A 27,285-nucleotide genomic window follows, 5' to 3' on the forward strand; every position below is an offset into this window, starting at 1 on the left:
CCCGAGACCAGGGCAAGGTAATTTTCCTCAAAAGTGGATGTTCCCTCACCAACAAGTCTTGGCCAGTTATCCTTATCCTGGACTGCTGCTTTAAGGTGATTAATCATACACTTCAATAAGCTGCTGGTCAAATAAGAGAGAAAATGGTACTGGCCTATCTACAGATCAGGGCAGAAACAACAGAACCTTAACTATAGCCAGCAGTGATCGATGGCTGTTATTGGATAGCTGTTTGGTGTCCTCTAAAAGGAGCTGGGTAGGATATCTCAAAAGATATTGACACAACGTAAGTCATCACCACATTTTGTGGTGACTGGTTCCCTTGCCAGAGACACCAGGGAATGAACAGATGATAGAGACTGCACTCCTGTCTTATTTCTAAGCGAGAATCCCTCCAAACCAGGGTTCAAGTCCATTGCAGGGAGCAGCATTGTGAAAGCTTGCCCTGATGCTGCCCCTGTTCGGTAGATAGGGGGCATCAGGTTCTGGGACAGTTGATACAGCACTTTTCGTTGGTGCTACATTTACTTAAAGTTAAAATTCAAGATGAATGACAAACTGGCAAACTACTTGATCTTGGAGAGATCAGCTGACAGCCCATCTGCCACAATCATAAGTGAGACAAGGTGGGTGAGATAATGTCTTTTATTGGACTAACTCAGGGCCAGGCAAACATTTTGTCCTGAGGGCCACATCAGGTCTCCGAAATTGTATGGAGGGCCAGTTGGGGGAGGCTGTGCCTCCCCAAATAGCCAGGCGTCACGTGGCGTGGCCCCCACCCCTGCTTCTCACCCCCTGATGCCCCCTTGGAATCCCTGCCCCATCCAACCCCCCCCGTTCCCTCCCCTCCCCCCCGGTCCCCTGCCCCATCCAACCCCATCCAACCACCCCTTCTCCCTGACTGGCCCCAGAACCCCTGCCCCGACTGCCCCATCCAACTCCCTCCTCTCCTTTGTGACTGCCCCCCTGGACCCCTGCCCCCATTCAACCCCCCTGTTCCCTGCCCTCCGACTGTCCCACCCCCTGAACTCCCCTGCCTTCTATCCAACGCCCTGGCTCCCTGCCCCCTTACAGCGCTGCCCATAGGGCCGGTGGCTGGCAGCACTACTGCCACGCCGCCCAGAGCACCAGGACAGGCAGCCGTGCTGCCCAACGAGCCAGCCATGCCACCACGCAGCACAGAGCACTGGGTCAGGCTGCAGCTCTGCAGCTGTGCTGCCCGGCAAGAGCTCGCAGCCGCACTGCCCAGAGCACTGAGCCAGCGGCGCAGTGAGTGGAGGCTGGGGGCGGTGAGGGGTCTGGGACAAGCCTCCTGGGCCAGGAGCTCAGGGGTTGGGCAGGAGGGTCCCGCGGGCCGGATGTGGCCCCCGGGCTGTAGTTTGCCCACCTCTGGACTAACTTCTTTTGGTGAGACAGATGAGCTTTCAAGCCACCCAGAACTCTTCTAGAGGTCTAATTTATAGAGTAGGTTTAACTTATCTTACCCATCTTTGTCAAATTTGGCCCTGTGCTCAAGTTAGGATGCAAGATGTAGTGGAGGTAGAGGAATGGAACCACAGGAAGAATTAAATTCTAAGTAATACAAGCACAGAGACTGCAGCCCATTGCACTTGACTGAATTGAACCTTCCCCCAGCAAGCAGAAGGGGCCCACAAGCCAGCAGGCAAGCTGCTGAAGAGGGAGGACACTGAATGGTGAAGGACAAAAAGCATACCATGCTCTTTGGTGGTAATCCTCCTACACAAGAAGAGACTTAGGTGAAGAAGAGGGGAGAATCAAGGGTAAATCCTCCCTTTTAGTCCCCATGCACACAGAGGTCAGCACAAAGGGTCAGGGCTATTGCAGACACAGCTTGCCCCTGCCTGTTGATAAAAGACAGGCACACTTAAGCCAAAAGCATGTAAAGGGTACAGGGGTAAGCATGCCGTGAAGATCAGTATCTAGGTAGCAAACAGATGTAAGCTCCTGCAGAGGAGCCTCAGTCTTGCATTTTCCTTTCAGGGAAGGGAATGTAAATAATACAGACACTCAGTGAGCAAGGCACTAATGACTTAACGGCATTTAGACCTTGTGATTAAAGAAAATAGCTTGATGCAGACAGCAGCTGAGGAACCTGCAGCCACCAATTACTCCAGCAGCATTCTACTGGCAGAGTGAAGTGTACAAGCACGGGGAAGTGTACAGTGGCTGTTTCCCTGAACCGCAATTTTATCTTTCAAGTCACGTAATAAATGCAAGATTCTAAAAAGGGGTGGGGTGAGGGGATACTTTATATACAGTGGGGTGGGGTAACTATTCTGTAGCCAAGTATTACGCATTAGGAAAAAGTAGTGTATGATATTAAGACAATTGCATCTGTTTGCACCCATTACTAGAGGTAATGCTGAAGTGTCTGGTGAGATGAAAGTGTTTAAATATTAGATATTCCCATTATGAATAAGACAGTAGACAGGTTATAATTACTAGACATTTATTACTCTTCTTGAAGGCAAGTTGCAAGACTCAATTTCAGGTAGCATTTTTTTGGAGGACGGGGGATTGGCGTGAAGACACAGCTGGCGCTCTGGGTCTTCGACTCCATTTCTCACCTTTGCCATCACTGCTGGACCTCAAAGCAAAACCTTTCCACTTTCAAAGTCCTGCTGAATACAGCCAGTTTTCCTGTACACAGCTGAGCAAGAGTCAGTGAGAAATTGAGTAAAATGGCAGCCACCTAGCTGCAGCCTGAACCTGGAGAAGGCCCAGGGGATACCTTTTCACAAAAATAAATAAACCTGAATAGAAGAAAAAAACCGCTCTATGATCAGCTGTGAACAACACAACATAGCATCCACTAACGCAGTCCACAGCACAGCTTACACATCTTCCCTTCACAAACGCGTTTCACGTACATCCAGAGAGACACACAGGATGAGTAAAACCACCAAGGACACAGTGCTCTCACCTTTAAACAAAGGGAGTGGGTGTTTTAAACAGGAGTTCTCGACATTCAAAACAGTCTCATACCAAGTCCCTGAAAAAGGGAGATGAGTCTCATAGCGGAACGATTGCTCACAAAGGCAATAGCGATTGATGAAAACAATTACAAGCCAACAAGAAAGGGTCAGCATCAGCAACACTGCACTGGTCACTTTCTTTTCACTGGCGCTGTTATGAGGATGAGCAGCCTGGAGTCCTTACATGCACAGTCCCATCGTTCGTGTGAGCTCCCCTCCAGCAGTAGGTGGCAGCTTTGGCTTCTTTGAATTGAATACTTTAAAATGTGATGTTTGGAAGACCTATTTGAAAAGAAAGTGAAAGGAGAATATATTCCTAGGCCGAACACACTCCACTACTATTAGAACAGCTACTGGGTGGAAAGTGATGTTTATAACAAGTGTCTGGAACCGAAGGAGCATAGGGGCAAGATAAACGGTCAATATTGCAACCAGAGAAATTACACATCAGTGATTTAAATATGTTGACATTAATTCCCACGTTCTTCAGACACCATAATATTTTGTTCCCTCCAGTACTTTAAGGGCCATACAAATGTGAAAAGCAAAAGACCACCATGGGTGACAGTAGGCAGCAATGGAATAAAGCAGAAAGAGTCTAGTCCCTCTCCATATAGTTTCTAGCATAGCCGCCACTCTATTAACAAACAGGAAGAAGCCCAGGAAAAAGCCACAGGACCAATTTATAGGATTAAAGGGACTGATTTGTGAGGAAAGATAAAAAGAATCCAGTAGCCTGGCTAAGAGAAAGCCACATGGCAAGTCTGCAAATATTTGAAGGGTTTAAACCAATTTGAAGGAAAGTGAGGATTTACCTAGGGCAGAACAAACGTGGAGCTGGGAGGTAAGGACTCAGGGCAGGAATGGGAAAGTAAGGTTCAGTGTAAGAAAAAGGCCACTTTCTGACAATGGGAGCGATCAGTCGGTGGAACAGCTCCATTTCAAAGGGTTGAAGTCTCACTGCTCAAGGCCTTACAATCAGGGACGTATGTTTAGAGTAGGATTAGCCAATGGAGATAACAAATAAGTCTGGTCTCTCTGCAGCTTCTCAGATACGCTGTACCATTCAGTCCCTGCACATACAGCTCCTGCTGATAGCAAGAGGCCCTGTGAACAAAGGGCACCTATTGTTCAGTGTTTTTCTAATCAGAGTGAGGCACAGCAGAGGGATAACACTAGCCAATATTACTGGGGAGAGATGAACTTTTTGTGCTGAGCTCCTCAAGATATAATCCTGCATGGTCATCACTTCTCATCTCCCTGTCATCAATAGGGAACCAGGCATTCCTGCACCTTACACACAAAGATTGTAGGCCCTGCTTAGCAGACAGTGTAAGCCAGCAGCTGTTATGCTGCAGCAAAGGAGAGCTTTAGCTCTAGCTCCATCATCCAGAAACTATTCTGCACCCAGCCTGGCTAGGATATATGGGAAACCCTTTGGAAGAGGTTTCTCCCACTAAGAGTTGATGACGAAGAGCATGAATGAAGATTACTTTAGAATCTTACTCCATTGCACCTAATGGACAATTGAGAATAACTGATTCCCTGCTGTTTTTTCTTGGGTTACCCAGCTGGAGAAGCTTTTTGGGAATATTCAAACTATCAAGCAGCCTATGAAATTCTGCAGTAGAGTAGTTCTAACTAGAACTAGTCAGAAAACCATTTTCCCATTCTGCAAAAACGTGAGCTTTTGAAAATGTTTCCCATTCTGCATCAAGACAAACCAGAGACCTTTGGAAATTTTTTGTAAAAAATTGAGGAGAGAGACCCACCCCAGAATAGCCAATAGCCCAGTGATTACGGAACTTACCTGTTTCAGAACAGGGACGTGAACCCAGGTTTCCTATTTGCCAGGCAAGTGCCCTAGTCACTGGGCTATTGGCTATTCAGGGGTGGGTTGGTCTCCCTCTCTCTTTTTGATATATTCCCACAATAAGTGTTGGTTTCAACATATTGGCATTTTCCAATAAAATACGTCAAAAATTCCCAGCTTTACTCCTAACCCCTCCGAATGTGTGCCAGTTGAAGACGTACATCCAGCCACCCAAACCATACCTAGTTAGTTGGTTTGTTTTTTTAAATATGCACCAGCAACACATGGTGCTACAGAAGATACAAATTAAGACAAATTCCAGTCCAGGACACACAGAATTGTAAGCTGCTTGTAGTTTAAGATCAGGAGACAGATATGAAGAGTTAGATTAAGAGGGGAAATTTTGTAGGTTCCCCCCACATGAAGAATGGCTCTTCAGGAGAGATACAAAAGGGGGCAGCATGAAAGGAGCAAAGACTAAGCTGATGGAGAGAGCATTTCAGTGCTGTCAAGTCACTATGAAACCAGCCTGTTTATTAATTGATACAGCAGTCTCAGTGTGCAGGACTTCGGAACCCACTTTATTAGCTCTAACACCATCACAAGCTGGCAATTGCCAGAAAGGTTATTTAAGATCTCTGTTCATTTAAAAATCCTAACCCTGATCTACTTTGATGGATTTCCTGGTGTGGCAGGTTGCGTGCTTGTAGAAACCCTTGGAGGATGTGGAGTGAGAAGCACTTGTCTAGTCACGACCAGGTAGGTGCCCACTGCTGTACAAGGGTAGAGAAGCTGCCCCCCGGGTCCTGCTACTGGAGACTCCAGAGATACACCTGATGTATGCAGGCAGCCTTGCCAAGCTTTAAACAGACATCCTAAAACTTAAAGAAACATTACCCAGATTACAGCTATCCTTCACAGCCCAGCAGATGCAGTAATGCTGCATGAGTTGTTCAAGGAGTTCCTTTTCGTCAAGGAATTCGAGTCCCTCTATTCTGTAGGGAAATAGAAATTATGATTTAAAACAATCTTCCTTGCGCATTTTGTAACACGTCTCTATTCCACAGAAGTGAGCAGTTTCTGTAGTAAAAATGTTCTCTTTTTGGCATACGAATATGTACAAAAGGGGAAATGGCAGTGCTCTGAGCCTTTGCTCAGGATAGAACGTACAGCAGTCAGGGATGCCCGATTTCACCGTTTAAAGGGAAATTTTCTGAAGGTATCAAGTAAGTTGTGCAATAACTACCAATGTGCATACCTACGTTTGATTTTCTATATACTACCTTTGTCTTCTCCCCTCCTTTTAACTGCTGGGATTCAGTGTACCAATGCTAAACCATGCATCTTGATATTACGATAAATATTTTTTATTCATCTCTTTTGCTAAAGTACACATAACATCATCAGGTTTGTGGAGATGTAATACTACAGGCTGATGAAAGGAGCCTATATCCTGATGAATGATTCTAGGCTACCATTTCAGACTCTACTCCCATCAAAGCCACAATATATTTACTCATTGCCATTGTCCAGAAAAAGGGGAAGTTTCATTGCATTGCAGCAGAGTTTTTCTGAATGCCATCATGGCTCCCAATAACCACCTTCCTGTATGAGCAAGTGACTGGCCACACTCCCAGATCTTATGGATGAGACATGTATAATTATTTATATTACCATAGTGCCTAGAACTCCGAGTCATGGCCCAAGAACCTGCTGTGCTAGTCGCTGTACACACACAGAACAAAGATGGTCCCTGCCCCAGTTTCCCATCTAATGACTTTCTTCCTCTCGAAATGGCCATCCCTACACTTTCTATTGATATTTTAGTCTTTACCTTCCATTCTAAAAAACTGTTGAAGTGGAAGTGCTGCTGCTGTGGACAAGGCCAGAGGCAGGTGCATTTCGGTGATGGGTAAGTGATTCCTAGATATACACACCACGTCAGTAAACACTGTAAAATCATTCAGGATAAAAGAAGCTATAAAAATAAAAGGCATTCTCCTCACTGAAGGTCAGAGAACTGGGGTAGCTCTTTCACTGGCACCTGGGACAGACAAAAGGAACTGAACAATCATCAATGCTTTTTACCATGGAAGAAATGTTTGACACTTCAGTAACAGATTGAGAAAACCCAACCTGGTCACCCTGACTTGGACAGCATACGATTTACAATCTCATGGCTTGGGAAATCTCCATACGTGAATGTTTATTTTAATCAAAATAACCTGGTTGGCCAGCTCAAACTGCAGCTGATTACGGGCTTCTAAATTGCCTGCAATACTGATTAAACATTTAGCAAGTTACTTATTTAAAAACTTATCTGTCTCATTCTTTTTCACATTAAGGACTTAAACTGATATCTCTGATTGTGGAGATGGCCACATGCCCAGAAAGCTTATTTCATGAATAATCCAACGGTAGTGAATGGTAATGGCTCACTTTGGGAAGGAAAGTGCAGGTGAAAAATCTACTTTATAAAAGCAAATTTATAAAATAGATCACTGTGCCACTCATCAGGGAAACGGCACCCCTGGGTGGGGGCATGACAGATGTTTAACAGCCAGCAACAACACTATGTAACAGTTTCTGTCAGCTGAAGGATAGATACAACTACAGTTCAAACTGTAGATGCAATGCAATTGACCAACTGGTGTTTATTGAGGACACAAGACACCCTCAGTTTATGCTCTGTGGGCTAGACACTGCCCTTAGACCTGGCCATGAGCAAGGCGAAGTGCGTAAGCTGCATCAACCCATTGCGACTTAGACACTCCTCTCCAATTGCAAGTCTTCTCCTGCTTCTTTATCGTGAGGTGCAGCAATGTATTCTTGGCTTATACCAGCAGTATCCATCCTGCCCTGGCTCAGCTACCTTACCCAGCCAGCAGGGGGAGCAGAACAGAGGCTGATCATTCCCAACCCACTTGCTCCAGAGAGGGAGGAAGCAGACACAAACCCTTGCTTACTCTACAGGTCTGGATCAAAGACCTGGCTAAGGGGAGTTCTGACTCCCTGGTATGCGCACGTAGCATGAGTCACAAGCTAGCCCCATGTGCTTCTAGCTCACCCATCACTGCAGTGGCTTAGGCACCAACAAGGAATGCCAAAGGAACTTTCATTCCTGTACTTGGCATTCCTACAGGTCTCCGTGCTCGGAGCTATTTTACATCTCCTCCAAAGACAGCACCAACTGTCGTAGCAGTGCCCCGTTGTCGTGCTGAGGGAGAGCGGAGGAGGGTAAACTCTTAGATCCAGGGTACTGCCAAGAGCAGTATGAGCAAAGTCCCTCTTGCAAGTAAGACTTAGGGCTTGGCTACACTTACATTTTATAGCGCTTTAACTTGCTGGCTCAGGAGTGTGAAAAATCACCCCCGAGAGCAGCAAGTCAGAGCACTTCGAAGTGCTAGTGTAAACAGGCTCCAAGAGCTGGGACCTATTCCCATGGAGGTGGATTACCAGGAGCACCGGGAAAGCTCTCTCCCAGTGCTCCACACTGGCACTTCAAAGCACTGTCCTGAGAGTGCTCCCCTGACAGCACTTTGAAGTTTCCAGTGTAGCCATACCCATAGATAAACCTCACTTAGCTCAAGAGATAGAAGGAGATCTCAGGAAGGTGGTGCTATGTATTACAGATACCAAACAAGTGATTGAGATGAACTATTGTGGAAACATCATTTAAAAGGAGATTTCTGCCTACAAGCAAGCAGTTAGCAGTACCTTTTGACATCAGCCTGTGGCAAGTAGCTGTAGACTTCCATCATATCAATGGCACGTGCAGTTTCCCAGCCATTTAACAGTAACCGCTCCCTCTGTAAAATGAATGGGAAGTAGCATGCTCAGACAACTTGAGAAGGAAAGTGAAGGCAAAGCAAGTGCCCGGTCTCTTCCTTGGCATTTGCTAGGAGTGCTATGTGCATTAGGGCCGGAGACCTACTCTCTGACATTACAAGTATCTGATGAAAAAATCATTTCTGATTAATGGAAATTAAGATTCCTAATAAGCCTAAAATTGAGGGTAAGATTTTTGCTTTTCCCAAAAAACAAACAGTCACCTTTTCACTCACTGGATACAGGAGATGAATGGCATCTATGAAATATAGAGGGGTAATTCTTTATTATTATGACGAGCGGGAATATGAAGTGTTTGTACTGGCAGAGGCAGGTTAGGGTACACACAACTGCTATCCACTGGTCTGAGTCTTCTTATAACTGCCGTATCTGGAGAAGCTGAAGCGTGCCATTAGATTGATAGTTTACTACCAACCAAACTCATTGCTCTGTGTGGGCTGGCCTCACCTGAGAGTCTAAGGATTTGCAGGCTTCCACTCCAGCCAGGCTGCACTGTCTTCTCTGCAAATTCTCAATCATGATCTGCCCAAACCTATCAGCCATGTTCACCTTGGAAAGAAGAGGAGACAAAAGGTGTCATTTTTCTCTTTGAAAGGGGATTTAACTGAGCATTAACAACTGGACTGGAAGCCTGCCAGTGCTGTTCACAGATCAACTGAAACTAACAGAGCCATGGCTTCTGGTTGCTCCCAACTTGATTTAGATTCAGATCAATAACTTACAAGGTGGAAGGTTCATTATCAACCCGAGCTATCCAGCTACCAAAAGGCAGCTTTTCACTTTCACACAGAAAGGCTCAGTGAAGGCTAATGCAATGTTTGCTCCATTATCAAAGGTGCCAAAGGAGTGATGACTATAAAATGTAATAAACTTATATAACACCACCACGCAGTGCCATTTCCTTGAATTGTGCCATCTGCAACCATCATCTTAGTTTCTTTCCAAAATCTGATTAATCCAGATTTTAAAAGTCTCAGTTGTTTCATTTTGGTACATAATGACACACACATCAGCCATTCACCAGAACATGCATTTGTAGCTATTTGTTACCTAATATCGGAGGTCAGTCCCATAGCCTCCCCTGCATTGGAGGTATTTAAGAACAAGTTAGACCAACACCTGTCAGGGATGGTCCAGGTACACATACCCCCGCCTCATGCAGGGGGATGGACGAGACGAACCTTGAGACCCCTTCCAGCCCTACCATTTCTGGAATTCTAATCCAAAAGCCAGCTAAATCCTGAATTTGCAGAGTTTGGATTAGAAAAGTCTAGGAAATTGTTTACATGCAAAACTCCCACTGCTCTCAGAGAGTAATATGCAAGTAATGCAGCAGTGAAAAGCTACATCTTTTTCCTTTTACCTGCTCATAGTTTATAAACATAGCCGCCTGAAAAGTGTTTGCTGCCCACTTTAGAAGACTTGCGGACTGCTGAGGAGTCATATAAACCAGCACACACTCCGCTATCAGGAGCGTAGGCAATCTTTAAAAAAAGAGGGGAGGGGGAGAGAAAAAAAATCAAATTGTTTCTATTATATATCATTCAAGAATGGTGAGCAACAGACAAGTGCTTTCACATGCACATGTGAACCAGTTAGGGACACACCACATCTCAATGAAACAGACATTCCTGGAGGACTGAATCATTTTACCATGCAAAGACTAGGATTGGGTCTCCAGCCTTTCCAGGTGATGCTAGCAATGCGAGGTTACTTGTACAGGAGTTGTAAGCTTTTCTATTCCAGCGGTTTCTTAATCTTTTCCATACCATGACCCCAAGTTACAACAGAAAAAGAGGTACAAGGCCCCTTTCCCATCTAGCCACAATGAAAGGGAGGTTTCACGAGCCCCAGAACCTGTTCATGACCACTAGGTTCTGTTCTTTACCCTGGCCTGTCTCTTTCCCAGTAGCAAACCAGGTATTGGCAAGAGCTTGTCCCCTCTTCATCCTGCAATTTTGTCTTGATCAGCAAAGGCAAGATGGATACTTCACTTTCACCATCACATCCTGAATCTTAATTCTCCTTTGCCATAGGAGGAGCTGGAGGCTGTGTATGTTCCGTGGAGATGTGGACTTCAATGGATCTTGAAGCCTGTTCCTGACGAGCGAATGCTCCCTGCTCTACTCCTTTCACACAGTAAAAGTATGTCTCTGCATGGAATATTTAAGAGGCCAACATTTTAAGAACAGCCACATACAGACCAGTACCAACAGAAAGGCCTTGACAGTACCAGATCACGTTTTGCTAGCTATGATTCAGCTATTGCTTCTCTTTTCCCCTCCATCCACACTGAAAAATGCAAATATCTACAAGAGTAATTTTGCCTATAAGTAAGAAGTTTGCTTTTTGATACCGTTATCACTAGAAACAGAAGGAATTCCACAAGGAGTTGTGTAGATAAGCTGGGACAGTGCTTTTAAGATGAAAGTGCAAAAATCTAAATGACAGCTTAATACATCCTGGCTACCCCACCCGCTTTTTCCCTGATAGCTATGCTCTCTTTCTCAGATTTGGAAAGGGCATCGATCACTTTGGAAATGGCATCCATCAAAGCTCTCTGGGCTCACGTACGGAAACTTAAGTGTATAGTTTCTGAGCAACACAATCCCAGATTCTACCTCCAGGACAGAGCTCTTGACAGATTCTCCCTTTACCCACCTCAGGAAAAAATAAAAAAGTCTTAGGAAATAGGTTGACCTTAAGAAGAGGCATAGAAAGCAAGCTGCAAGAGTAAAAACCTGGAAGAGTAATTCTGCGTATGTTAGTGTCTTTATTCTATAGAGTACTGTAGTTGGGTACCAGAATCTCTGGGACAGCACCCGCTAACAGTACACAGATGTAAGAGTACACAGTGAGTTAGTCACTAATCATTAACAAAGTGTAAACTGAAATGCAATAAATCCAGCTTCTAAAAAAGGCAATTCAGAATGGCAACATTTGGGCAATGTGCCAGTGTTCTTATTTTAAATCAAGTGAGATTTATAATACCTGGGATTATAAATGAACTACACACATACTTACAGAGCAGGCATAATAGTTGTAGTGGATTTTCCTCTAAGAGGTTTGATGTTCTCATGTAGGAAGAGTGTGAATCTTGCAGAATGGGCTGAAGATGAGGAACTACCCTGATTAGGACTTGGAAATATGCAGGCAATGACTGCAGTAGCAGCCTGCTCCGTGAAGCTGCACTGTATCTGCACAATTCCTCTGCTCAAAGGATTCAGAACACGGTAACCATGGAAATGGCATAATAAAAACTGGAGGCAGTTACCGTACTCCCAAAACAGATTTTGCTTTCACCAGTACATTTCCACAGACCTTTGAAACAGATTATCTTACTGTGTATCCATGTTAAATTTCTTTAGTTTTTCATCCAGCTCTGATGAGTCTCGAAGATCTGCTGCAAGAATAGCATATCGGCTGGAATCTAGGCTGTGAGCATCTGCAATTTTAAGATTAATGGTTAAGTTCTTGATAAGAAAAAGGGATGTTGCAATTACTGGAGTATTTTTAAACAAAGGAAGGCACGAGCAACTTGAGATCCAAAGTTTGACCTGCTGTATATTAAAAAGAAATAAACAGCAAAATCTTAAAAGCTCTCTGTAGTAACTGAATACTGTATATGCAGGATATTGATTTATAGATTACAATGGATTACTATCAGACTGTTCAGCAAGCTGAGTCTCTTGCTTCTATCACCACTAATGCAGGCAGATAGCCCTGATTGTTGCCATTGGTTCAGGGTGGGGAGAAGAGAAGGGAAACAAAAGATAAGGATAGCAGGATGTCCCCCAAAGCAAAATAAAGCTTTGCCTGAAGGCTTGATTTATTTTGTAAGACCTCCTAACATTTCCCCATACACTCTGATTTACTAATAAATAATTAAATTTTAATTCCACATAAATCAGCAAAGGAACCACCATTATGATGTAATAAGGATTAGCACATTACTGGATGGCAGACAGAGGACAGGAGTTCTGAATGTTTCTGGTTTTAGGTCATAAGAACGGCCTTACTGGATCAGACCAAAGGACCATCTAACCCAGTATTCTGTCTTCTGACAGTGGCCAATGCCAGGTGTTTCAGAGGGAATGAACAGAACAGCTAATCATCAAGTGATCCATCCCCTGTCACCCATTCCCAGCTTCAACCATTTTATCTAATGATTACGTTAATGATTACGTTAATGATTACGTTAATGATTACGTTAATGATTACGTTAATGATTACGTTAATGATTACGTTAATGATTACGTTAATTTAGTGTTCAAAGATTAAGTAAATGAAAGGAGGAGGTATTCTGTAGGGGCAGAGATGCTTCATAAAGCTACAAGGATAGCTGAGCTCTCAGGAAACTGCTTTTGACCAATACGAAGAGATAAAGCCATGGTAGTCAGAAAGTTAAGATACACACGGATGTTCCTTTATGTTGGCATTAGGCCGAAAGTATAAGGAAGCCAGTAGTAGCATTATCGTTCGTGACTAGTAGCAAAAGGAATCCCATGTCCAGAGTAGCCAACCAATTCAGACTCTCAGTCTAGTCTCCACATGAAGGACTTTACATTTAAACTGAAGATATGGTTTGATGAGACACCTGAAAACTGCCTGGGGGCAAAAGGGCAGAAGTCATATTTTGAAGGACTTTAGGGATAAAGTTAGATTGTCCAAGCAACTGGTTTATGCCCTACTTTGAACTCAAAAACTGATTATACTGTAAAACCGCTAGGTCAAAATGGCACATTCATTTCCCCATCCGAGCACTAGCAATAAGATAAGTAAACAATGGAAAAACCCCAAGTGAGGTTCAAATGTCCTTGCAGCATTCAGTCTATATACATCTGCAATAGCTATCACTAGGTTTGGCAAGGTTTCATTTGGAAGCCTGTAACACCACTGCAGACAAACATCATTACTGAATGTTAATACGAGGCCAGGTGTCAAAAACTAGCTAAAGAGAGTGTAGCCAAGTGAATGAAGAGACAGGAAGAACAGGGTTTCCATTTCAGAAAAGACTAGTAATTGAGAAGCAATTTATTAAATTCAGTAAGTACTTCAGACACTGCAACTGGCATAAACCTACCTAGCTCTCAAGCTACCAGCACTCCAAATTGTCACCAGCAAAATAAAACAAACAGTTGCTGAACAAAGATACAAACACAGAAAGTTCACTCAAAGTTACAGGAGAGAAGATAAAGTCGGGCAGAGTAAATGATTCACCATTTTAAGTCAACATTTTATGCACATTTACTCTGTAGTAACAGCTCTATTTCTGTGGCAAGTTGTGGAAAAGAACTTCAGGGGCTGATCTCATTTGCACAGGCACACGCACCCCACCTAGAATGAGGCCATAGCTGCCCAAATGGTCACTTTGGCTGCTGTGGGATCCCCAGTATCTCTGTTATTGGGGCAGGAAGAATAAAATGTTATTACCCTGATTATGGGAACTGTGCTTGGAACTGTACTGGGCCTTTTGTTATGATGGATGGACTCGCCATCAACTAAGTAACACTCGCAAGGCAAGGGACATGAGTTCCAAAACTGAATTGAGAGAGATTGGGGACAGGTATTTATACTTGGTGGCATAGGCCCCCAGGTGAGGGCCTTACATGCTAATTGCACTTCCTCCTCTCTCCACTGTGGAATATCAGAGCTAATGTTGATTCCATTAGGACTCTAGTTACAGGCTGCTGAGCTGAATTCACTTTGGGCTAATGGTGCATCAGCACTAAGGCTCCCCTACTACAAGCTGAAATCACAAAAGAGCTAAAAACTGACTAAGAGCTGAAATCACTGAGTGTTGCGTTAAGTAGTGCGGGAGCCTGATGATATATTGTGGAGCAGTTTGCGGGACGGCTGGAGTGGCTTGTGGACCGGCTGGTGGAGCAGTTCATGGGACGGCAGGAGCTGCTTTTGGGACGTGGAGCGGAGCAGTTCATGGTCCGTCTAGTGGAGCAGTTCATGGGACGTTGGGAGCTGCTTGTGGGACGCTGAGCGGAGCAGTTTGTGGACTGGCTGGCGGAGCGAAGCCCTATGGAGCTGCGGGGCAGTCAGCTTCCGATCATGTAAGGTGCCCCCTTACCTCTTCTCCTCTCCCCCATCTCCACCCAGGTTGGGAGGTAAAACTCTGCAGATAAACTTTCAAACTCTGGGGCTGCCCTGACCAGGGACAGAGACTTCTGGGCCATTGGACTTTTGGGACTTTGGGTGATTTCGGGTTGCTGGACTCAAGAACCCAAGGGAAAGGACACGCCCCAGTTTGCTTGGGGTGGGTTTTTGCTCATGGGTTGTGTTATGAATCCTGTTCGTGGTGTTTCCCCAACATAATGCCATTGTTTATCTCTGTTATTAAAAGGCTTTTTGCTACACTCAGACTCTGTGTGAGAGGGGAAGTATTGCCTCTTGGAGGCGCCCAGCGGGGGTGGTATATATTTGTCCCAGGTCACTGGGTGGGGGCTCGAGCCGGTTTTGCATTCTGTTATTGGAATGGAACCCCTAGATACTGAACCTGGCCCTTGTTGCTGCCAACTCTGATGGGCAGAAGGGTTACATTTCCCTCACCCATTCATTTCAGTTCTTATACCAGGACCACAAAAGTGGTATTCAAGGGCCAGGTGATCCAAGCAGAATTCCAGATGGCCTAGCAAAAAGCAGGGAAGGAATAATGAGTTAAACTGTCCTATCCACACAGGATATAGCAAAATACATCATCATCCAATTAGCAACTAAGTTAAATACAACTTCTGTTTCATACTTCATCAACTTGAATACATTAGTAAATTAAAGTTTGTTCTTGGTTGTAATAAAAAAAATGCAAGGTTTGAGAGGATGTTGTGATGGGCGCAGTATCTGGCTTTTAGTACTGGCTGTCTAGGTATCTATAATCTACAAGCAAAGACATCTGAGCTCTCTTAGTGCAAACTAAGGCACAAGTGCGTACATACAGCATGCAAACTGATGCATGTGTCATATCACTAACATGACATTTTTAAGCAATAGCACCTTTACATATCACAATAATTCTTACATGCACACGCACAAAACTTGTAAGTGGTTCTACTTGTTAAGGAATCTGGGAGAAATGAAGTATGAGGTTAAGTGAATCTGTTCTGAAAAGTGAGAGTGGACAAAAGAGCATTAGGAAAAGTCTCTGAAAAGCGAGGAAAAGTTTTTAAACCACCATCTCTCTGAAATTCCTTGTAGGATTTTCCCCAGGAGCTCTACAAAAATTCTGACTTTGGAAAAGATGTGCCATGTAAAATTTAGGAAGAATTAGTTACGTTTTAGTAAACCTAATAGTGAAGTTATATGATAAAAATCAAGCTTAAACCTTTTTTAAATGGACAGACTAACATCCTTCTGTAATTATATACTGAAAACTTATCCAAGGCAAGGCAAGGCAAGGGGGCTATATTGTGTATATTGCTCTGAGCTCTGAGGCCAAAAGTCAAAGTCAGGCTATAAATAGCTGCTTAAAATATCACAAACTGGCATTGTACTTTGCCACCACATGAAAATATTATATTACTTAACGTCTCATTTAGACAGCTCCAGATTTACAGTTCATACCAGTGAAGCAGAACAAATATGAACACATTTTAGCATAACACACAGCTACCTATAGTGCAGCGCAAAAAGCAAAAGCTAACAGCATCTTGGTACTGCAGTCATATTGTCTTGACTGGTCTGAGTCCTGGGATTTATGAACAGAAAGTTTAGTCAAGTGAAGTTGATTCCAGTTCTCTTTAGTGCAAGGAACTTACACTGCTTCTGCTTTCACTATCTGCCTTGCTCCTCCAAAGGTCTCACATCACAATAACCTTCCCCTTGGGAAGAAGAGCTCACAGTTCCCACAGAAGTTTGGCAAGAAGGCTCCTTCCATCAGCCAAGGAGTGTTGCTTGAGAGCTTTCTCTCCCCATGCTGGGCCAGGGAGCTGCGACCCTGAACTATTCTCCTCCATGGCACCCAATAGAGAGAGGTGGACAACAACAAAAGGTGATTGAGAAATTGAAGGAATAAGGCTTCCTGTTTCAGGCCCCGCTTGTGAATATTTCCAAGTAGGGAAAAGAATGCACTTTTCCCCTCCAAAAGCTGAAATGTTTCTTTGGAGGAGCCATTTATTTTCTGTGGATCACTTTTCAATAGTCCTGCCACATATCATCATTAGAAAGATTGGGACAGGCAACTAAGCACATGGCTCTTTGAGTATCTTGCGCTGGCAAGCAAAACAGATGAAAGAGTCAGCTGTATGCAACTAGGAAATGAAGCAGTTGGGCTTTAAAGTGAAGAAGTCATGATCTGTAAGATTGAGGGGTTTATTTAAGTTTCAGCCTTTTCACTGGTAGAAATATGCAACTAACTTTGGGCCTTGACCCATCCTGGTCCGTTAGTGGATGACAACAGCTTATGTGCTATTTCCCCCCATTTTCTTTTGAAAAGGACATTTATTGATTTGTGCCTCTATTTGTTCAATTGTGAAACAACTGTAACAGTTGTGTTTCAGTTCCATGCAATCCGGATAGGATACACATATCCAACCATAGCAAAGCTGCAGAGTAGTTTGTATTAAATCATTTATACCTTTGCAGTGTGTATCCTTCCTCTGAAAGTGGGTTTCTTTTACTCAGTTTCCCTCAGTATGTTTACATATGGGGTGACGGCCTGAGGTTTGAGTTCTGTATAATCATTTAAGAAAAGAAAATAATCAATACTTTAGCCTCTCAGTTTACTGAAGGATGAGAAAATGCAGCACTTTCCAGGACAGCCACAATGAATAGCTTACTCCCGTCAGCAGTGTGACAGATGAAGAGTACCACCATCTGAGATAATATTGGGGGGGGGGGGGGGGGGGAGATGGGGAATTAACCATGGAAATCAATACCTACATCAGAAATTGTTGTGAATCCATGCACCCAGAACACAAACATCTGAGGGACCAAGAAAGAGCCCCCTGGATAAAGTATAACAGGACTAAGACGTGAAGAATTTTGTCCCAAACACTGGATAAAACTGAAAGAGCAAACAGACTAAGAATGAAAAGTAACCCAGTTCTCTTACTGTCATTCAATCACAGGACCCTCACCAATGAAAGATTTGCATATTAGACAGCAAGGATTCAACATCTGAAGATGTATGCATTTGGTAATGAACAAATCTGGAAATGCATGGGCAAAAAAGCTGCTCCAAAGTCTAGACAGGGTACCAGCTAATGAAAGAGCAGGGATCCACACAAGTGGCATGGTAAGACAGTGCTCCAAGAAAGTTCTAGATATTGCTGACAAAGTAATGGAAGGTGGAGAACAATCCTCCTAATATTACTTTAATAAAGCCACCATGTTGATCTGGGACTTCAAGAGAAAACTAACAATGCATTCAAGTGAACAAACAGCCAAGTGTCCACACAGTGGCTCCAATTAGCTGTACAATTCAGCAAGCTATGGAGCTCTTCCCTCACATATCTGTTCTCAGACTGCAACCCCTGCTACCATTTCCTTCCATGAAGGACAAGGAAGAAACATGCTGCCCTGGAACCAAGAAAATTCATCTGTTGGTACTTGTCCTAAGAAAGAACTAGAAACATTTTACGCTTGTGGAATGGAAAGCGGCGACAGGACAAGAGTCAGGTCAGAGGATACTTTTCATCAACTGAAGTAGCATATGCCAAAGCATACACCTCAGGAGTGATTTACATACAAGGGGCACTAGGAATCCATCACAATCCTTGATAAATTGTTCCAATTTACCTCACTGGTAAAAATATGCATTTTATATCCAATCTGAATTTGTCTAGCTTCACCTTCCCGCCATTGAATCTTGTTATGCTTTTCTTTGCTAGATTGAAGAGCCCTTTACCTACACCATGAACTGAAATTTGATGCTTATAGACTGATTAAATTCATCCCTTAACCTTCTCTTTGTTAAGATAAACCATTTAGACTTAAGGAGTTCATCACTGTAAAGTAGGTTTTCCAAATCTTTTAATTATTCTCCCGGCTATTCTCTGAACCCTCTCTAATTCATCAGCATCCTCTTGAATTAAAGCCCATCTTGCATCTGCTTTTGGAGCTGGCAGTAGACCTTGCTACTATTAGCACATACTCTCCTTTTCAGAGTCCAGTCCTGCAAACACTTACTGAGTCCACAGCTGTCACTACAGGGCAATGTTCTCCCACCCAAGGCCTGAGTACTGCTCACTCAGAGCCCTGGTGATCCAAAAGCAAAGGACAGAGTTTTGAACTGTGCAACCTACTGCTATGCAAGGACTCATTAGTGAGACAGCCAAGTTAGAGTATGCTTTTTTGATAGACAGGTAATACAGTCCATCATTGAAAAGCAAGTTACCTATGCCACTGTGCAAACAGTTGTTTTGGCACCGGTACTAATTAGCTACAGAAGGGGTTTTTTTGGTGGGGGTGGGAAGTAGTCCCTTGGGAATGGAACTTCCAAAGCCAGGCTTTGCATGTAAGCTGCAAAAACACATTGATGGGCCCTACCATCTGAGAATGGACTATGCAGACTGACTTCATTGTGCAGTTCAGATGGTAGATAGAGATAAAGGACTTGTGCAATTAACGAGACAAAAGAAGAGAAGTAGGAATAACACACAGAAGATTTTTTTTTTATACAAGCTACTGTCCTCGTGATCCCTTATATTCTTACCTTTCCAAGAACCACAAGACAGCATAATCAGTAAATAATTACACCGGCCCCTCGCTAGAACGCACATCTATATAGCATGAATTCACATATAACACTATGGATCCCAAATTTAATTACTTTCACTGAAATTCATTTTAATGTGGTCCCCGGGGTAACGCAGTACCACGCATGGATCCCAAACCCTGTGTTCTAGCAAGGGCCCGGTGTACAACGTAAAGAAAAAATCCTGGGAGAGATTGCCAAGGCCCCATGGAGAGGAGAAGACCTTTTCACCAGCCTCCCCTCTCTCACGCCTCCCTTCACACAATGCATAAACCATTAAAATCCTGCCCACATACTGAAGTGAAGAGATTAGAGATTAAAAAAAAAGACAGTGCATTACTGATTTACTTAAGACGACTCACCTATTAGAAACGACTCCCCAGAATGGGATTCCATAATTGGTTTTGACAGGGGAGGTTTTGATCTGTGGGAGAGGGGGGGAAAGTGTCAGTGAGCAGTTAACTGGCTTACATGATGTCATTTTTCATTACACAAACATCTCTGCCCTCTAGTGGTAACAGACACATCTATGTTTAGATTTACCCTTAGACGTATTTACTAAAGATTGCTTCTATAACTAAAAGATGAACAAGAAACTGCAAACTCCACTAAGAAAAGGAATGTACTGAGCTCTAGGCACTCTTAAGCCTTGGAACAAGTCTTTCATGTCATTTCATGTCACGTATACTTTCTAACTTCCCTATGAGCTTCTATTCACTAATCATAGTTGCTCTTTCTACATCAAAATCACTCTCCCATGGTAGCCAGCCTCAGCATAGAAGTCTGAGGATTTTCCATCTCTTTCTAAGATTTTAAGGGGAGAAAGAATGCAGAGTTTAGCATCGCTAGAGACAACCCTCTTCTGTCCTGCAGTCAGAAGTACAGCCTGCTTTGCTCCAGAAGTTTCTGTATATCATAGGTTTCAGAGTAACAGCCGTGTTAGTCTGTATTCGCAAAAAGAAAAGGAGTACTTGTGGCACCTTGGAGACTAACCAATTTATTTGAGCATGAGCTTTCGTGAGCTACAGCTCACTTCATCGAGTGAGCTGTAGCTCACGAAAGCTCATGCTCAAATAAATTGGTTAGTCTCCAAGGTGCCACAAGTACTCCTTTTCTCTTTGTATATCATAGAACACTCATTAGTTTGATAAAGTGACTGGGTAAGCTAAAGTATAATTTGCATATATAACTAAGTCTTGGTAGTAAGAGATCTCACTACAGTACCTCTTATTTTTAGGACACCCAAAACTGTGCTATGCTTTACAACAGTTTTCAAACTTTTTCGGCTGCACACCCCTTTCCAAATAATGTAGTCTACCATGTACCCCCATCTGAGATAGGTATATTATAATCCTATGATTAGATTTCCAAGTCTTACTAAATAAAATGCATTGTCCACCGTTACCCTTGGGGGTACGCGAGAAAATTGTATGCGTACCCCATTTTGAAAACCATGGTTTAATAAGGAGACAGAGCCTGATCTTAAATAACGTACAGTTTAAATAGATTACATATAAAGAGATGTGGGGATAGAGGACTATTTAACATTTTTCAGTTATATTTTCACCCTATCATCATAATTTTTGTTTATTTATTTATTTATTTATTTAAAGGCACAGAACTGGAAATCTAATCAGTTTAACAAAAAGTGAATTTCAATTTGTTTCAGGCACCACCCCGGCCATGAATCTTCCTATTCATGTCTGTAGGTTTTAAAAGTAGAAAAATACCTTGTAGTCACATTTTCCTGTCCCTGCTCTATTGTTCATGTGGCTCTTTAACAAGGAAACAGTGACACTGACTATATGCGAAACATTAAATAAATACAAAAAGTAAACTAAAAAAAAAAAAAAAAAAAAAAAAAGAAAAAAACATTCTCTCTAATCTCTTCCAGGTGTTACTTGTAATGATTGTGAGCCAAAAGTGTTCAGAGATGTGTAGTTTTTAAGCTGATCGTGTCTTCAACTGTTTGCTAGTGACAGCCCCTTTATATAGATTTCAACCCTTTCTTACTCACTATATTAAAGCTTTGCTGAGAAGCAAAGAGATATGGCAGTTAGTACATGTGGTTTGTGATTAGTGAGGTTCTGCTGGATTACAATTTTTTTTTTTTTTTTTTTTTTTTTAAAAAGAAGCTATATTCGGCTCTGTATAGCTAAACATGAAGCAACACACACACACTTACTTGATGTTATGTATTTTTCTTGCTACTATCATTGGAAAATCCACTTCAAAATATTTTTTAGGGAGAAGATTTTCATCCTGAAAAAAAAATCAGAGCAAGAGTCCAACCTTAGGGTATATTCACACTTCATGCAGAGAGAAGGGGGGACTTGATTTAGTTTCCCCCTGAACAGTTTTGTTTCATGTTATAATAGAGTTTCCAGTTTTTGATACAATAAAAAGAAAAGGAGTACTTGTGGCACCTTAGAGACTAACCAATTTATTTGAGCATAAGCTTTCGTGAGCTACAGCTCACTTCATTGGATGCATATTGTGGAAAGTGTAGAAGATATTAGATACACAGAGACCATGAAACAATACCTCCTCCCACCCCACTCTCCTGCTGGTAATAGCTTATCTGATCACTTTAGATAAGCTATTACCAGCAGGAGAGTGGGGTGGGAGGAGGTATTTTTTCATGCTTTATGTGTACATAATAAGATCTTCTACACTTTCCACAGTATGCATCCGATGAAGTGAGCTGTAGCTCACAAAAGCTTATGCTCAAATAAATTGGTTAGTCTCTAAGGTGCCACAAGTACTCCTTTTCTTTTTGCGACTATAGACTAACACGGCTGTTACTCTGAAACCTTTTTAAATAAATAAACTAAAAATTAAGAAACAATATACCCACCCAATTGCAAAGAAACAAACATTTAAGATATTCGAGTAATCTGGACAAACAGTATGGTTTGGCAACCAACATACTGGAAACTGAATTGCAATATACGGTCAGGACATAGTACACAACAGCCGGTTGCAGCAACAGAAAACTTTACCTATGGTGTTCACTCACCATCGCTCAGTGTATGCCTCCAAGGAAGGAAAGAGGAACATCGCACAGGGATGCACACAAAGAGCTTGTATTAGTCAACTGCTCACAAACATGTACCTGCTATGTAGCCCACCTGCTGCATCTCTCAAAAATCCATCCAAAGGGTTAGTTTTAGTCCACGTTCTAGAGGACAGTTTGTGTGCAGTCCACACGTTGCACTCATGCTGGCAATCTCAAAGAGGATTAGAGCTCTATACTCCCCTATCAGCACGAAGTGGGGAGTCCCACCAGACCCAAGTTTAGGCACAAAACCAGGAAAGCATGGGAAAGCCTGCACTGTCCCACTGCCTATGCGGTTGTTCTTCTAGGGATAGATATGTACGGCTAGCTCCAGGGCTGTCAATCTTCCACCTTTCTGAACGCTATATTAACAAAGAGTTCTGTTAACTACCACGGGAGAACACGGACAATTATTCTTAACTGGGTCTCTTTTTCTATATTACACCTGCTGGTCAAGAAGAACAGAAGGGGGTGTAGCACAAGGATATAATTAAAGGCACCACTCAGCTTTGTTAAACCTTGAGAACAGTGTTTCAACATGGTTTTAGCATAAGTGCAGGCAGGGCAAAAGCCTCAGCACTTGATTTTTTTTTTTTTAATCCAGTCTATTTGCAGGACTATAGCACAATAGTTTAAGGTCCTGCTAAATAAACTTAGTTTTTCAGGATGTCTTCCAGCAATCCATTTACATTGATAGGACCTGATCCTGCAAAATGCTAAACACACTTACCTCTTATAAACAGGAGGAAGAACTAGAGTTTGCTTTTATATAGAGTCTTACCATATTATTTGCAAAAAGAAAAGGAGGACTTGTGGCACTTTAGAGACTAACCAATTTATTTGAGCATAAGCTTTCGTGAGCTACAGCTCACTTCATCGGATGCATTCTTTTTGCGAATACAGACTAACACAGCTGTTACTCTGAAACCGTAACATTTGTCATTTAGAATCTTTCAAAGAATAATGCAAAGTAGTATTTAGGACACAGAGAGATGGTACCGAGTATCATGTTGTACTTGCTCTCTCTTGATTCTGGATTTAGACCCTTAAATACGAGCAAGGAAATGGAAGTATTATAGATGATACAAGAGCTATAAGCAATGGAAAACTAGGATGTTTCCAAACAGCCACTAGAGGTCACCTTTGTGCCATGCACTCCTACATGACACTGGATTGACTGGTCAATAATTTGTTTGTTTCTTAGGAGAAAATAGGAGAAAGTTTCAGATATGCGCAAACCCTTCCTTTTGCTCATGTCAGGATTCTGAGTTATCATCACCTTTAATCTCCAGAACATGGTATCCATACCGGCACCAAGATTTATGATTTGACAGTTGCATTCTGTCTTCTTTAAAAAAGCCGTAAGTAGCTGACTGACTCCATGGACACGAGCGTAGTATCCTGCAGGAGAAAATGAGTTAAAAAACCCCCAGACAACTATAACCATTAGATGTTTGTTTGTTTTTTAAATTAAGTTAAGATTACTAACAGAGCTCCACACCTGAGGAACTGGAAATTTCAGTTAAAAAAAAAAGAGTTCAAACTGAGTCATCTTTGCAGATTAATTCTGGGAGATGTACAAACTATGCAGCTGCTTTTATTATTCTCACGTGGGGAGTATTACAGTATTGCCTTGTGTTTTGAGGTCGTGGGTCACATCCCTGGTCTTTGGTTGCTTTGTGTAGTACATTACAGGTGAAGTGGGACACACATGAAAACACAGTTTCCAATACTAAAGGCAGAATGTGACAGAATATTAGAAAGCAATGTTCCAAGACTGAGGGTCCAGTGTGCAAACACTGGGGAGAGCTCGTACCAACCTATTACATGCTTCCCACATACATTCTATGATATCCAGTATATGGAAGCTCTATCTGCTGTCGTTCAAGAACTCCACATATTCAGAGTATGTTTGCATTGTCTTTGTTTAAGTTCACATGCTAACTTGCCTCTATTAATTTCAGGTGCTTTTCTTTCTTTGGCCTGTCTCACAAAATATTGGATGTAAGGATCCTTCCAGTAGCCGATACTTACAGCAAATCTGACAAGGGCATGGGGTGGGGGAGTGGGAGGGAAAAAAAAAAAAAGAAGAGGAGGATTAGCAAATAGAGCCATCAGGGTTTACTGATGAAGACTTAACTTAGACAGACAAACTAAAAAGCTGTCTTGGGACAGTCTTCCAAAGAGGTATCCTTGGGTGAGAGACTTAAAATGCCACTGGACACCCGAGACCATTCAAACACACACAGATTACATAAAGTAATTCTAACTAGAAAAAGACTGCTGTTACTATTGTAACATTTTTAATGTATTTCTCCCCATGTATTTGAAGAACTTCGCAGAGACACAAAGCAAAGTTCAGGTACCACCTGCAAAATAATTTGAAGAACTTCAGTGCAAATATTTCTTCCATGAGCCCACTAGACAGAGCAGCTGTGTTGTGACAAGTATCTGGGGATAGCCGTGTGGTGGCACTTTAAAGACTAACAGATTTATTTGAGCATAAGCCACTGGTCTGAACTCCTTATTGTCTGTGTTAAATTCCAAAGATTGCACATCACATGGATTTTAATTCCACACATCAACCTAACCTCTAATGGGTATGTGGCTTGCGTGCACGTAAACCAAACTGGAGCCTCTAAGTGCTACCTTTACACTAATAAAAATAATACTTCCCCCAGAATCTCTTCACAATTAACTCTCAGAACTAATCGCCAGCATGTTGTGTCCACACCCCTGATCACAATGACATCAGTGAGGGCAAAACTAGAAGTACAGAAACATTAGACTACAGTAAAAGATTTATAAGTCACTTGAAAAGACTGTCCCGAGACACCAAACATTACTGAACTGTGTCAGACTTCCATCGCAAGTATGACTCACATTCTCTTCACCATATGGCTTTATCTATAATCTCTACAAAGTCAGGATGTTTTTTCAAGCCCTGCTCTTAAACGTCTGTCCAAAACGTATCAAAGGAATAAGTGTACTAGGTAAAATTAAAAATAAGCGTGCCACCCTGCCCGGCCCTTCCATCCAGGTTGCTGTAAGTCCTGTCAATCAACTTTCTATTTAATTGTTTAGAACCGCGGTTTTCAACCTGTGAGAGGTCTGCAGGCTATGTCTAAGATTTCCAAAGGGGTACACACCTTCACTGGAAGAAGTTTTTTTCGGAGTCCACAAATGAAGAGAGGTTGAAAACCACTGGTTTATAATGTAACTTACTACATCCCTTTTCCTTTGAAAACCAACCAGCCAAAAACATCTTAAGCTTTCTAGACTCATTCCTCCTCTTCATCCTTTTTCCCCCTAAATAAATCCTGATGATTTTTTTCCCTCTCTCTTCTTTTGCCACCTACTCTCTCTCTCTTTCCTCATGTATTAATTGAATTCCTATATATATATATATATTGGGGGGGAGGGGGCTGAAACCCTCCTAAGCCCCCCAGTCACCCGCACCCTGGCATCTTCAGTTACTGCAGGGTCCAACAGTCCCTCCTGCAGCCCATACAGACCATTGCCGACCCTGCAGGGACCCAACGCCTTCGGCAGCTCCCCCAACGCCTTGCGCGCCTATTTCCGACGCGCCTGACCCCAAGGCCAGGGGGCCTGGCCGCATTCCCTGCCCGGCTGGCTCCCCCCTGCCCCGGGGTGCGGGGGGGAGGGGGAAGGGGTCTCCCCTACCCAGCTTCTCCACACCCAGGCCCGCCCCCCTCTATGCCCCTCCTGAGGCCTCGGCTCCGGCTCGGGGGCGCGGCCGCCCGCCCCGGTACCGTTTACAGATGGACGCGTCCTCGCAGGTGCCCCTCACCGCCTCGTCCGCCTCCTCGGAGCCGGTAAAGGACGGGGCGTCCCGGGCGGCGGTCGCCATGGGGGCGGGTCAGCGGGGGGGAGGCCCAGACAGGGGCATGGAGCTGGGAACTGCGAAGGGGCTCGCAAACCTCCGCGAAGACTTCCGCCCCTACAAACAAGCCCCCGACCATTGGGCCTTCCCGACTCCCATTGGCCACTGGCGAGCAGCCGCATGACGAAGGGAGCTGCTGTTGGTCAGTTGTACTGCCAACTCAAATTCGACCCAATAGGAACGTGGGAAAGCTAACAAGCCCCCCCCATTAAAGGTCAATGCGCCGCAAGGGTTTCTGGGAATTGTAGTCCTAGTGGCTCACAAACGTTAAATCACAAACGTTGACTAATAATATTTAATAAATAGCAGGACTGACCAGCCTCATCCTCCAGAAGCCAGACCACAAGAGAGGATAAATCAGTTTTCTCTAAGTGCTTACACTTCTGCAAACTTTATGTGATCAGCACTGCCTGTCAGCATTGCAGACCTGATCCCACTAAAGCTTGATGTTGCAAAATCCTTTCTACCTCTCTAGGGCATGGTTCTACTTACACAGTATACAAGTAACTTCGATTGGATAACAAGTGACTTTGTGCAGGGAATCTATCTATACTTCACATAAATGGGATTTACTTGTTTCCTGCAGAGGGACAGTACAGTCTCTAAATTAAAAAAATTACCTACCTGTTCACAATTCACTTGGGATTTGGGATTCAAAGTGGTCCAGTGAATAAGGCACTGGAATGGGAATCAGGAGACCCGGTCTAGTCCAGTATTGCTCCTGACCTGCAGGGTAACCTTGAGCAAGCCACTTCCCACTCTGTTTCCCCTTACACCTTTTGTGTTTCTTGTCTCGTTAGACTGTAAGCCCTTTGTGGACTGTTTCTTACTACAGTAAGGAGCACAATGGTGCCCTGGTCTCAGCTGGTGCCTCTACATACTACTGTAGCACAAATAATAATAATGTCACCTAGGAGAACAGTGGTTTTGCGGCTAAAGGACGGGATGGCTTGGAAAGCAAGC

The 27,285-nt window shown here is 43.3% G+C and overlaps 1 protein-coding gene across 7 annotated transcripts; it reads right to left on the bottom strand.

The window, feature by feature from the left end:
* Positions 1-2,453: 2,453 nt before the first annotated feature.
* Positions 2,454-26,482, bottom strand: LCMT1 (leucine carboxyl methyltransferase 1). Of its 7 annotated transcripts, XR_006284318.1 has the most exons (12): positions 26,230-26,482; positions 24,368-24,459; positions 23,698-23,819; positions 21,546-21,622; positions 19,723-19,784; positions 12,001-12,103; positions 10,022-10,142; positions 9,106-9,207; positions 8,527-8,618; positions 6,644-6,732; positions 5,707-5,804; positions 2,454-3,278 (listed from the first exon to the last, which is right to left on the bottom strand). XR_006284318.1 is itself a non-coding variant. In XM_027821040.3 (11 exons), the coding sequence occupies exons 1-11, from the start codon at positions 26,442-26,444 to the stop codon at positions 3,256-3,258; spliced, it is 1,107 nt and encodes a 368-aa protein (XP_027676841.2). In that variant the 5' UTR covers positions 26,445-26,482; the 3' UTR covers positions 2,454-3,255. The 7 variants fall into 7 exon arrangements, 6 of the variants coding, with proteins under 6 accessions (XP_027676841.2, XP_007058666.3, XP_043379946.1 ...); XM_027821040.3 differs by lacking the exon at positions 6,644-6,732; XM_007058604.4 differs by lacking the exon at positions 6,644-6,732 and having other exon boundaries at positions 26,192-26,459.
* Positions 26,483-27,285: the final 803 nt, after the last annotated feature.

This window comes from Chelonia mydas, chromosome 10 (assembly GCF_015237465.2).
Source record: "Chelonia mydas isolate rCheMyd1 chromosome 10, rCheMyd1.pri.v2, whole genome shotgun sequence".
Taxonomy (NCBI): domain Eukaryota; kingdom Metazoa; phylum Chordata; order Testudines; family Cheloniidae; genus Chelonia; species Chelonia mydas.

Coding starts and splice junctions, on each gene's coding strand:
- LCMT1 (XM_027821040.3), bottom strand. CDS start 26,444: ATGCGGCTGCTCGCCAGTGGCCAATGGGAGTCGGGAAGGCCCAATGGT. Junction 24,460..26,229: donor CCGAGGAGGCGGACGAGGCG/GTGAGGGGCACC, acceptor TGCCCTTGTCAG/ATTTGCTGTAAGTATCGGCT. Junction 5,805..8,526: donor CCACAGGCTGATGTCAAAAG/GTACTGCTAACT, acceptor ATTTCCCTACAG/AATAGAGGGACTCGAATTCC.